Raw genomic sequence first — 13,216 nt, 5'->3', positions numbered from 1 at the left:
TTAAACTAAGAAGATTATGTTAAGTACTGTAACAGAAAATCACGTCGTGGTTCCTCTGGACTTTATCTAACTACAGTTTCTTTTAGAACTTCACTTTTTAGGGATTCATTTTTATTAGACTTTCCAATATTTGGAATGCTGTTCCTGATGATATCAAAGGAGAAACTACTTTGTCTTCTTTTAAAGCTAAGCTTAAGTCTTTCTATTTTGTCTGGTTTAACCAGATTTTTGATGGAGATAATGTTCGTACTTTTAAATTAATTTGTCCAAAATGTCCAAAGTTAATATTTTCTCTGTTCTCTTGATATTGTAATACTCTTTTTCATTTTTGTTTTCATACTGGGTTGGGTTGGGTATTCTAGTTTTGAGGGGTCGGGATTTTGGGTGTAAATACCTCGTAGGGGACTTAGTGTCCTATTGTATTTAACACCCACCGTGAATCTTTAAATAAATAAATTAATTAATTAATAAAATAAGTATTTCTATGGCAGGGTATGAAATAGTTATGCAACCCTTTCTCGTAGTATACCGTGGAATGTACCATCTCGCCTTTAGGCGAATGTGTATACCAAGAAAATACAAGTGATTTGTGGGATATTCCACGGTATACCACTCGAAAGAGTTGCATAAGTAGTATGGTCAATGCAGTATCTGTGGCGTAAAATTACGGTGAAGGCCCAGTAATACGGGCAACACATTTCGCCGTGCAATGTGTCCCGCAACAACGTTGCGTTGCCAGGTGAGATGGTTTGTTGGGCGTGTTACCAACTTCTCGCGCAACACATTTTCATTTTGCAAAAAGTAAAGGCTACGTCTACTTTTTGCAGAAGGCGGTAATACGCGCAACAAACCATCTTAACTTGCAACGCAACATTGTTGCGCGACAATTTGCACGAAAAATGTTGCCCGTATTACTGGGCCTTAATTCGCTATAATGCAATTGCCCGAAACGGTTAAATGGACATAATGGTCTCAAGAGAAAACAAAAACAATGCTTTTTCAAAATTTGGGTGGAGAGGGAATGAGTATTATGGTATTTTCCGTTTCGGGAAATACGTTTTGGGTAGTTCTTTACATAAGAACATTACAGTGGAACCCAGCTTTACGACCTCCTCGTTAATACGACCACCCCTTAAAGTTTATTAGTTTTCATCTCTGGAAGCGATCACTTCATTATTACGACCAACGCCCACTGTTTGAAGTCCCCAGTCGTTCTTTTCTTTCTAAAATTTAACTTGAAACTGGTGTACGGGTAACGGGCTTTTTTTTTTTTTCACCTTGCGATGACGTCATCGATCTTACCCGGTAGACCCAGCCCTTATTTCCGGGGTAGACACCACTTTACGCGTAGAAGAATTACGAGTAGCTACAGAGTAGACATGGTGGATAAACGAATAAGTTTTTATGACGTTTTTAAGTACAAATATTTGTAAGGAAGGACTTTGGATATACCTGATAGACTTTATTAAACAATTCAGTAAACTTATTTCTGAGGAAAAGGAGCAAACCTTGCCGTCACGGTCACCATCTTTGTAAACAATCGTTACTAATCCCTGTACGTTAACTCTACGGGTAGCTTAATCAAAATGGCTACGTGCGTGAACATTTTACGTGTACGGGTACACTACCCGTACCCGTATACCGGTATACGCGTGTATCTTAAGGTCACTGTCACCCCGTTGATACGACCACTTAAACTGAAATGCCTGTTGAGGCCCCTGAATATTACAGACACCATCTGAGAAACAATAACGCATTATAATTTTGTTGATTATTTTTAGAGGTGTTCGTGGCTAGCGTGTTTAATTGATAAACTATATCTGTTACTGACAACTGGCAGGCTTCAGATCGCTAGGACAAGCTGAACACTGCTAATGAGCTCTCGAAAATTATTGCTTTTGTGCAAAGTGATTGCCTTAAGCAATGGCGTAGCCAATCAAAGGTTACAGACTAGTCCAAAGCCATTTAAAATTTCTAATTCTGTAGTAGTTCGTGTAAAGTGCTGTAAGCTCCAATATAGAAAACGTCTATTTGAGATAGTCTACTCTACTCTATTTCACTAGAAGCCATCGCCTTTCAAGAAACTGTAAGAAGTCAGAGTTATGTTTTTTTTGTCATCTCTCGGGTTCTGTTCAGTTGCAATGAACTAAGGTTGTAAAACAAAAACCAACATTTGATGATATGAGTTGATTGCGTTAGTGTCCCCAATTAGTGCTATTGTGCTAAATCCATTGACACTTAAATAAAGTTATTATCATTATTATTATTATTATTATTATTATTATTATTATTATTAAGTGCCAAAAAAGTTTGAAGTAAAGCACTAGTACAGAATTCATTTAGTTCCACCCGGCATAGTTGGACCCTGCCCCGTTATTGCGACCAATTTTCCATGACTTAATGGTGGTCGTATTAACGGGGTTCCACAGTACAAGTTATTTACTCTTGCCACTGTATCATGCTTCAGTGAACTGGATATCCTTTGTTTTAATGCAAATAAGTCCCCAAAATGAACCGTGTTATAGGATTTGTCATAATAGCGAATGCCAGCAGTATTAATTCACTTCTTTCCGAGAATAAATGATAAATAAATACTTTAAATAAATAAACAGGGCCGTCTTTCTGTATTGGCCAAGATAAGATAAGATAAGATAATATATTTCATGTCAAATTACACAGGGCGTGGTCTCCCAGTCCCCCGAGCCAGACAAGAGAATATGAGGAAACAGAGCGAATCCTTGTGCCTCATGATAATTGTTTGAAATCTATTTTTAGATTGTGCCCGTGCTGCGAAGTTTATTTTTATATGTTGTTACCATGACTGCGGGGTCCACTTTCAAACCTACTTACCAATAAATATGGATTATTGATCAGGCTTGAGGTCAAGATGGCTGGATATTGGCCAAGTTCTTTAATTTTTAATTTATATACCGAGGCAAATTTCCGGGCTAAAAAGGCATTTGCCGCCTTGATTATGATTGGCTGCAGAGATGTCAGACAACTTCGCTCGGCCAATGAGATGCTGAGGATACCATTTCAATGCAAGAATTTACGTGCATTTTTTGCTCTTTTTTTTTCTCAATGTTTTCTCTTGCTTAGCAACAACTCTCCATACCATAGTTTCATGCTACATCTCTGTAAGGCTTTTTTTTCTTATTAAAGTGCTACTGCGACGAAAATTTAGTATTTTCTTTTCCGGTTTTTCTCACGTTAATTTCACATTTAGACCCTAAATTTCTTGAATCGGTGAATTTTTTTACAAGCTAGCCACGCAATTCCCAGAAACAAGCATCCGAAAACCGTAAAATCGCGTCCGCCATTGCTCGAATAACAAACCTGAAGAGCCCGCGAAATCACTACAGCGGGTTTCTCTGTGACGGCATAGTCACAACACGTGATTTGGCACAGTTACTATTTGAGTGATGTACTTTTCATATCCGGTAAGATTAAAGAAAGTGTATTTTCGTCGCAGTAGCACTTTAAATGAATTTGTACAATTTGGTCTTGTGTATTGATAATAATGATATCCGCTCGGGCGCAAATGATTCTACTCGGGCCACAAGTAAACTATATGCCCTCCAAAAGTCATGTGATTGTCCTAATGACAGTGTCCTACTCCAGTTTTTGCAATTTCAGTGGTGTTGGTAATTATCAAGTACGACAAAGTGCTGTGGGAGGGGTGGGAGAAAGTGGGTTTATTTTAAGTAAGTATAACCTTCAGTTGGCCATGAGAATCTTTTTTCTTCTTTGAAAATCTCTCAAACAGAATGCGGGGTTTCTAACTGAGTGAATTAAAGCAACAGCGCAATTGACTGGGACAAAACATTTAGTTACCCTAGTTTGAGTTATATTTTCTCATATGTAGTTAATTTTAGACTTCTGACGTAAATTAAAAAGTTAATTTATGTGCATGTGACGTAATCGGAGACGTTGCAAAGTGACAGATAGAAAACGATAAATCAAAGGAGAAATATAACAGTTTCAAGCCCCGATTCATGGGCTCCTGCTTTCAAGGATAACTGAATTTTTCTTTTTCAGCCGGAGAACATTTTATGCGTGAGCATGGATTCCAATGACATCAAGCTTGTGGACTTTGGACTCGCCAGAGATCTCGATTCCGAGCAAGAGACAAAGTCTTCTTTTGGCACACCAGATTATGTCGGTAAGAATATACTCATTAAAATTCACGGCTTAATCTACCGAAACCTAGCGTGTGAGTAAAGAAAGGGTAAAACAAGAACAATCTGTTTAAGAACAAAGGATCAACTGCGGCAAAAGGGGACGAAAACTCCCAAAATCTGCATATTTAATGCCGTTCTCAGCAGTCCTTATTTAAAAGAACGTGATATGACCAAGTATAAAGTGCCCTGGTATCATTTTATTCCGCGAAATTCAAGTTTCAGCACCACAGAGCATATATTTTTCGTTAATTCCGTGCAATTTCACATCCAACGGGTCGTACGTTGTCTAAAGTACGGCCGAAAGGCTTAGGCTCATCACTGAGATGACGCCTCTGAGATGAAGTTAAAAAAGGGAAAGATCCATACCTCTCTCGAGCTCAGCCATGGGACAATTGACTTACTGCGCATTAAACGTGAAACAATGTAGTGAAATGCATGCGCCAACTGTTCCACTATTTTTTGAACAACCCAGGAAAGCGTATTTTGTTTGTCAAATTTATCAACTACACGCATAAAGTACTAATTGAAGACGTCCTTCTTCATAGCTCCGGAAGTCATACGAATGAAACCTGTCTCACCGGCAAGTGATTTGTGATAAGACTGAATTAATGAAATCCAGAGGATTTTCAAAATATTTTCATAAGCCTGTTACAGACAAACCAGTTTTCCCAGGTGTTTTCGACAATTTTTCTTTCATCGTTTGCATGGAAGATATTTTTTCTCTGATTTTTTTCCTTTGGTTGCTGGTCATGTTGTGTTTGGTAAGAGACCCTGCTTTGTCATTTATGTTTCAAAAAGTACATGCAGGTTTAGCAAGGCACATGATGCTTTGATATTGTGATCGCCTATGGTTCGCAGAAGGACCCTGGTAATATCAAATTCGAGCAAACAATTTGGTTTGTGAACTACGAAAAACAGACGACGAATGTTTTCCCGATAAAGAAGATGCCTTGTCGTTCCAACGAACGGCACCACTGTTTATCGCTTAAAACAGTTTTTGTTATCTTCATGCCCTGAGAAAGAAGACCACGTGGCAGAGGTTACTTAGCAACAGCAATTTTACCAGTTCCCGGACAACTTTTCCTTGACGCATTATACGCACGAACAACTTTCGACTTTTTTTGCAAGTTTTTCTTGACAAGTCTTCTTGCTGAAAAACTGAAACGCCAGTTTTTAAACACTTGGCAAGTTTTTCCTTGCCACGTTTTGTCCCACATAAGCCAGTGCATGAGGAAAACCTGCTAAATGGAAACTTAATTGCCAACTAAATTTTTTTCCGTGTAACCTGCCATTTAATGAATTTAAAGTAATTTTTCAATCGAGAGGTTTCAATTGCTTTATCCTCGTTTCTTTGATAGGAGCCTTGGTGTTGTCACATACGTCTTGTAAGTATTGAATCAAAAATCTGAAATGATGGACAGTTTCAATTATATAGGCAGTCTAGATTTATCAGCCATCGTCCAGCGAATAAGCGATATTGTCACATCTTTCAGATAATAAGCGCGTTATGCTTGAGTTGTTTCGTTGAAAAAAGATCTATAGATGTACTAAATATCATGTTAAGTGTTAATCTTGTTTCCTCGGGCGGTAGAGCAAGTTATTGCTCCTTGATTTTTTCCGGCACTGCACTGCGACTGGATACTTGTCTAAGATCCACCATCCTCGTGTAAGCATCGCTTCGCGGAGTTGTGTTTCTTTAACATGGTGATAGTAAATTTTTTCTCATTGCTTTCCTCGCAGGTTGAGCGGTCTGATGCCATTTTCAGGTGAAGATGATCACCAGACGTTAGTCAAAGTTGCAAAGGCCGATTGGGATTTTGACGACGAATGTTTTGATGATTTGTCTCACGATGCAATGGGATTTATCGAGGGACTTCTTGTTAAAAAACCGAGGTTTGTTCCTATTGCTGGTTTTCACTCACGTGATCAACAGCCATGTTTTTCGACGAAAACAAAAGGAAGCATTTGCATAATAATAGAGTTAAATTCCCGGAGGATTTGGTCGGGGCACCAACATGGCCGCCTTTTCTTTGTTTAGGGCACCAACATGGCGGTCGTGACGTCATGTGAAAACCGAGAATTTAGGCCATAGAACTTCCCGTGAGGCGTACCCAGATCCCATCGTTTCTCTTAGCTGGTGGGGCCTTCGCACGACAAAACAAAGGGCTCTGGATTTTGCAGTCCCAGATTCTAGGACTTCCTGATTTCATATATGAGTCGTCAATAGTACTAAACATGGCGGCGTTCAGAAGCTTTACATTCGAAGAGTCTCTATGCGAAGGTTTAAGTGGCCTCAACTAGGAGAATGCGGCCCATCGTATCGAACAGAAAGAAGCAATAAGTAATATATCGTAGTTTTAAGGAAAGACTCTTTAATCATTTTAGCAACCGGCTTCGTGCCAGCTCACCCCATCGCAGCACATCGGCCATTTTACTTCCTGTTCGCGATTTTATTGTTCGCAAGCAAGCCACTGAAAACTTTGAATTTCTTATGCCTCTAGAGTCTTTCGTTTTCTCGTGCGAAGGCCCCGCCGGCTAAGAGAAACGATGGAATCTGGGAACTAGAATGGCGGCGGTATAAAAATGTCCGTTTAAGTTCTTCGCAAACTCAGCCTTATAAGGGACCGTTCATTTTTTTTGGGGTTGGGGGGGCTGGGGTAATTTGGTGGTGTGTAATTTTAAATTTGTTTGCCCACCCCCCCCCCCCCAATTTCCGATTTTTTTTTCTCCTGCCCCCCCCCCCCCCCTCATCAGAGTAATTTTTTGGAAGGCCCCCTCCCCTTGAATAAAAAATACATATGGTGTTAAAAGTTACCGCAGCATTAAAATTTCGTTTTGTTACATTTCACATAATTTATTGAAAGAAACCTGAAAGCTAGAAAGCTTCTTTTAACAAATCACTCAAAAGAATGAAAAGTCAATTTCTGCTCTTCTTCGTCTGCGTATTCCTCATCTGAGGCGATAAAAGCAAGAACGACATCATTTGAGTCGTCTTCAGAGTCAGGGGCATCACTCTTGTAGTCATCATCAGTTTCCTCTCCCTCACTGCTTTCATCACTGCTGTTTAGTTGACCTGATTCATTCCTGCCTCCCACTTCGGCTTGTCCAGTTCTGAGAGTATTCATTCGCAAGAAGTGTCCCATAATTGTCTTCACTTTGTCATTCTTGTTGCTCTTCTGATGCTGTTTTAATAGCCCATGATGTTTTAAGTATTTGTTCAATTCTGGCACACGGAGCTTTTTTAGCTTGGTGGCATCTTCACACAAATTAGCCCAAATTAGGACTTTTCTCTTGCCTTCCTACTTTCCCTTGCCCTTTCCTCCAGTCTCTTCTTTTTTTTGAACTCCATGACCTCAAGATGCTGGATATAGTCAACCACAAACTTTGGTTGCGCAATGAATTTGTCTCCAAATCTACAATACTCGTCAAAAATCTTGAAACACTTGTGTCTGCTTCCCCTTCCCCAACGTTGATTTGGGTATTTCAATGGTTCAGTGCTTCAAAACACGCGTGGCTCAACATTGGGAAGGGAGAAGGCACATTTCGGGGAGAAAAACAGTGTGAAGTAGCCAGCCTTGTCTGGGGGGAGGGGGGGGGGGAACAGGGGGAATTTGGCACCTGTTGTGTCCCTCTGTTTTTGTCCCCAAGGTTCTTTGCAATGCACTTTTCAACTGTATTATATTACAGTAATGTTATACTTCGTTATCTTCTTTCGCAGTCAACGCTTTACGATAAAGGAGTGTTTTCAACACCCCTGGATAAAGGTAAATTCTTGATTTGAGAAGTGTTTTGCGGCCAGGAAGTTTGTTAATTATATTAACGTTTTACGTTATTTTTTTCGTAATTAAGGATACTAAAGAAACAGGAACAAAGATTAACACGCAGAAACACAAGGCATTTTTGGCAAAGAGGAGGTGGAAGGTTAGATACAATAACATTACCACAGTATTATACAGGGGCGTAGCGTGAGATTTTGAAGGTGTACGCCAAAGGCGCTCCAAACAAGGGGGGTATGGGGGCATGCTCCCCCTGAGAATATTGAAAATTTTGAAATTTAGGGTCTCGGAAATGCCATTTCCGACTATTTTAGAATCACATTTCAATAAATAAAACATTTCAATAAAACAGGGGGTTTACAGTACAAGCAGAGGGCAAGATGTCGCAAACTCTGTTATAATATCATCATCATAATCATATTTCTTGCAAAAATAACTGGTGATGACTGACAACTGACTGCGTGGGCGCCTTCTATGAGTTGACTCGTAGAAGGTATTTATACTGGCTGATACGTGAAATCGTGATGAATCTGCGCTGATGAAGGAAAGAGAAAAGTTACTACAGAAACATTTTCCGAATCACTTGTCTTTGCTACTCACTCGAATCTCGAATGAAAACCAATAATCCGTTTCCGTTCAATTTTTTCAGAAATCTGTCAATGCTCTTTTGGCTGTTCGCCGCATGTCTTTGTCTCCACTGTTTGCCGGCAAACGAAGAAGTTCAATGGATCCTTCAATTTTGAAATCAACTGCAGAGAGCGAGGAAGACCAAATGGCTGACAGAAAAGTATCGGCACCTGTCGATCCCGTGGGGTTAAGCATCCCGAACCATCGTCATGCTGGGATCCGCAGCTCATGCTTTGATCTCGACGCCAACACGATCAGAGCATTGCAAGAAAAAGCGGATAAGGCAAAGGAGAGAGTACCTCCAGGTAGAGATAAAGAAAACAGCGATGAAATTAGCTCTGAAGAAGATTATGAGGATGACGGCTCGGAAAACGAAGAAGGCTGTTCGGACGGACAGGTCATTGAGGATGATTACAATACAGCAAGTTGTTCCTACGACAGACCCAAAGCAAACACAATTTGTGGAGCAACACCAGTTCGCGAGATGGCTTCTAACGACCACAGGAAATCTTCTGCAACATTGATCAGTTTTGAGGACACGTCCAAAAACTACTTCAAATCAGTCTCGCTCACTTTGAACGAGGAAGAAACTCAGAAAAACAATGAACCTACAAATGACAACAACGTTCAGTTAAACGAAACAGATCAGCGGTCAGCGGTAATCATGGCGGGAAGAAGCAAAAATTTTAGTTCGCCTATACTTTGGTTTCTTTTTGGCTTTTCTCTGTACATTTTGGCATGTTCAAGTGGCAAAGATGCACATATCGGATTAAATATGCGCCTCGTCAAAGTAAACAAGCAAAGCTGGGATAATCATTGGTTTTTGAAACCGATATCATCCATTTTGTATCGACTCAATATCCGCCATATTGGATCCGTGTGGAAAGCTCGAGTCAGATTCAGGAATTCGAGAGTCAACTACTACAGCAACTCCGATGCAAGCTTCAACCTTGAATATTTACAATTATGCGGCGACATATGTCCTAACCCGGGGCCTGCTTCCCCTCTGTTTGATGCACTTCACGTGGTGAGAGACAATGGAAAGCAAGGAGTATCCATCGGTCACTCGAACGTGCGAGGCCTCCGTAAGAACCTCCCCGAAGTGAAAATACTTTTACAGCATACCAACCTGGATATCCTAACCATTTCTGAAACGCATCTGACACAAGATATAAGCGATAACGAAGTAAACATCGATGGATACCGAATTCTGAGAAGAGATAGGTCACACAAAGTAGGAGGCGGAGTCGCTATTTACTTTAACATTAGCCTAGATTGTGTACGTATATCCAAATATGACAACGACGGCATTGAAGCTCTCTGGATTGAATTGAAAGCTCACTCGCAAAGATTACTTGTGGGTTGTGTATATAGACCTCCTGACGTTACATCTTTCTTTGATGAATTCAACCAAGTATTGAGTACAATTTGGATGTCTCGCAGGAATGTTGTGATCGCTGGTGACTTCAATTCAGATCAGCTTGCTACTAATGGAAATGGTGCGAAATTCAAACGCATCTTACAATCTTATAACTTTTGTAACATCATAAAAGCACCCACAAGAACCTCAGCACATTCTAACACTTTGATCGATCTGATTTTGACTATCAATACCTCAAAGGTCTCAAAGTCTGATGTGATTGAGTATTGCATAGCTGATCACAAATTCATCTACGTTATCTACAAGCTGAAGATCAGGAATCCAAAGCCTTTTATTAAATATGTCCACAATTTCAAGAATGTGTTGGAAAACCCGAAAGACTTCAAACATGACCTGGAAAGTGCTCCTTGGTGGGTCTGTTCCACCTTTGAGGACCTGGATGACATCACTTGGGCTTGGAATTGCATGTATAATGTTATTGCAAGCAGTCACATCCCCTTACGTAAAGCCAAGGTTAGAAAAAATTCACTACCTTGGATGAACAGTGAGATCCGGAAAGAGATGAATAAGAGATATAAACTTTTGAAAGCCTGTGATGGCACACCCGCTACTAATAAACTCTGGGTTGATTACAAATCCTCTAGGAACAAAGTATCTAAGATGCTACGACGTGCTGAAGCTCAATATTGGAAAAAGAAATTTACAGAGACCAAGGACTCAAAATCTTTCTGGAAAACTGTGAACGAGGCCACTGGAAAACCTAAGAATAAACATATTGGCCCCCTCAGAGATGCTAACAATAAGGAAATCACAAATGACTACGAGAAAGCTGAACTGATTAACTCTTACTTCATAAATATTGGCAAGGAACTAGCTGAAAAATTCCCCGAAGCTGATGAACCCCATCAATTCATGTACAGAGTTACCCCTACTGTGCAGGTCTTGGAGGTCAACATCAACAAACTCAAAACTGATATCAAGACAATTAAAATTAACAAAGCATCTGGTCCTGATGGCATCTCTTCTCGTAGCTTAGCTATTGCAGGAACATCCGCCTTAGAGGGCATTGTAACTGTTTTCAAGAGCAGCATGACTCAGTCCAGCTTCCCTAACACATGGAAGATTGCAAAAGTTAATGCAATCTTTAAAAAAGGAAACCCAGCAGATGTTTCAAATTATAGGCCAATATCACTTTTAAGTATCCCCAGCAAGCTGCTCGAAAGCCAGATCTGCAACATAATTGATACCCATCTGAACAGCTGTGGCATAAAAAGCTGTAAACAGTGGGGGTTTAGCAAGGGACTATCGACTGAAGGAATGCTTACCTCTATGACTGAAGGATGGAAGACAGCAATTGACAATGGTCTGACAGTTGGAGCAGTCTTTATAGATTTCCAGAAAGCTTTTGACACTGTCCCCCATTATATTTTATCGCATAAATTACACGCCATTGGAATATCAGGATCTCTTCATGAATGGCTAATGAGCTATCTTACTGATAGATGTCAATTTGCTGAAGTTAATAATTGCAGGTCTGTCACTGACTATGTACGATATGGAGTCCCTCAAGGCTCGCTTCTTGGCCCCCGGCTCTACACCATATATGTTAATGATCTCCCTGACCACATCGACTCGGGAGATCTATACATGTATGCAGATGACACTACAGTCTACTGTATTGGACCAAATGTTGACCAGGTTATGTTGTCACTAAATAAAACATTGGAGCAAGTTCTCCTGTGGAGCATTAAGAATCAGCTAACCATCCACCCAATTAAAACTGAAGCAATGATACTAAGTAAAACCTCTTTTGTTGGGCCTATACCTCCCCTCCACTTTAACACTGGCCATATCGACCTGGTTAATTACACCACTTGCCTTGGAGTTAAAATTGACAATAAGCTGACATGGTCTGTGCACATTGACTCAGTGAAGAAATCTTTTACGCAGAAGGTTGGAGCGTTGAAGAGAATGAGAATCCTTCCGAAGAAGGTTCTCGAGGAAATATACTTTAAAACAATTATCCCCAGTGTAACGTATGGAATTTCGGTATGGGGAAATTGTTCTCCTTCCGCACTGAACTCTCTAAACCATATTCATGCAAGAGCAGCTCGTATTGTGAATAACCTCGACTCAACGATGGCAGATGACACATGTCTCATGAAATCCGACTGGCTGCCCATCTCTTACTTCTATAAAAAATCTGTACTGTTTCTCTTGCACAAAGTATATTTTGGAACAACGATCCAATCGATATGTGAACTGTTTTCTAAAAGAGTTTCTTCTAGATCTTCTCGTGTTCCTAACCAATTTAATGTCATTAGATTTAGATCAGAGACCGGCAGGAACTCCCTACGATACAGAGGTCCCGTTATTTGGAATTTTGTAAATAGATTAGTTAAAGTACCTGAAAGTTTTTATTCTTTTAAACAAATTTTACGTAAACATGTTAAGACTATTGACAATTTTTCATTTGAGAAAGAGGCAACAGTAGTCGCCAACAAAAAGGACCATTTCATTTACTTTTAGATTTATATGTTAGTCTTAGTGAATACCATTTTATTTGTATACAGTAGTTCTAAGTTATTATTGCAATTTTTATATATATGTAATTCTTAATATTTAGTATAGTAGGTCCACATCAGCCTTTGGCTGCCTTTCACACAACCTACTTATCAAATAAAGAATGTATGTATGTATGTATGTATGTATCTCGGAGATTGTCGCATGGAAAAAAATGGCCGAGATCCCGTCAAGGACATTCGCGAGGTCTCACTTGAGCAAAGTCAGAATTGCATGTTTGAGCCAATGGAATTAACGTTTCGGTTGGATAACATCAATGATAGTCACTGCATCGATAATGATGGAGAAAGGCTTCCTGAAATTTGCATAAACGATCAATTAATCGTCACCAGTCCTCCATCAGTTGCGTCGACACAGAACAACAACAACATTGAGAAAATGGACAAAAATGCACTTGAAGCCGCACACTTGCTGCAGATTTCTCCAAGCTTAAACATTGACAATGTAACTAAGGCCCCAAGCGATGAAGTCCAGTCCATCTCACTTAAACTGAACCATTTGAATGGTGTTCAATTAACATCCGATCACTTGACGCACTGTGTGCGTCGTTCGTCGACAGGTTCAGCTCCGTGTTGACATAACAGGAATGACATAATCTTGCATGTTTTCTGAATTTTATGATAGTGTCCCATACAGATGAAGGATGTCAACGAAAATGAGAAGCGTTT

The 13,216-nt window shown here is 40.0% G+C and overlaps 1 protein-coding gene across 1 annotated transcript in view; it reads left to right on the top strand.

Annotated features, from left to right (window-relative positions):
* Positions 1-4,835: 4,835 nt before the first annotated feature.
* LOC138038315 (striated muscle preferentially expressed protein kinase-like) overlaps positions 4,836-13,216 on the top strand; it is a 390,347-nt gene continuing 381,966 nt past the window's right edge. Inside the window, exons 1-6 of the mRNA XM_068884121.1 lie at positions 4,836-5,566; positions 5,922-6,074; positions 7,900-7,945; positions 8,031-8,102; positions 8,607-9,242; positions 12,685-13,216. The exon at positions 12,685-13,216 is cut by the window's right edge and continues 307 nt beyond it. Coding sequence (XP_068740222.1) covers positions 5,935-6,074; positions 7,900-7,945; positions 8,031-8,102; positions 8,607-9,242; positions 12,685-12,783 — 993 coding nt within the window. The 5' untranslated portion in view covers positions 4,836-5,566; positions 5,922-5,934 and the 3' untranslated portion in view covers positions 12,784-13,216. The remainder of the gene's footprint in view (positions 5,567-5,921; positions 6,075-7,899; positions 7,946-8,030; positions 8,103-8,606; positions 9,243-12,684) is intronic.

Source organism: Montipora capricornis, chromosome 1 (genome assembly GCF_036669925.1).
Source record: "Montipora capricornis isolate CH-2021 chromosome 1, ASM3666992v2, whole genome shotgun sequence".
Taxonomy (NCBI): domain Eukaryota; kingdom Metazoa; phylum Cnidaria; class Anthozoa; order Scleractinia; family Acroporidae; genus Montipora; species Montipora capricornis.
This window is presented reverse-complemented; position numbering and strand designations above follow the sequence as displayed.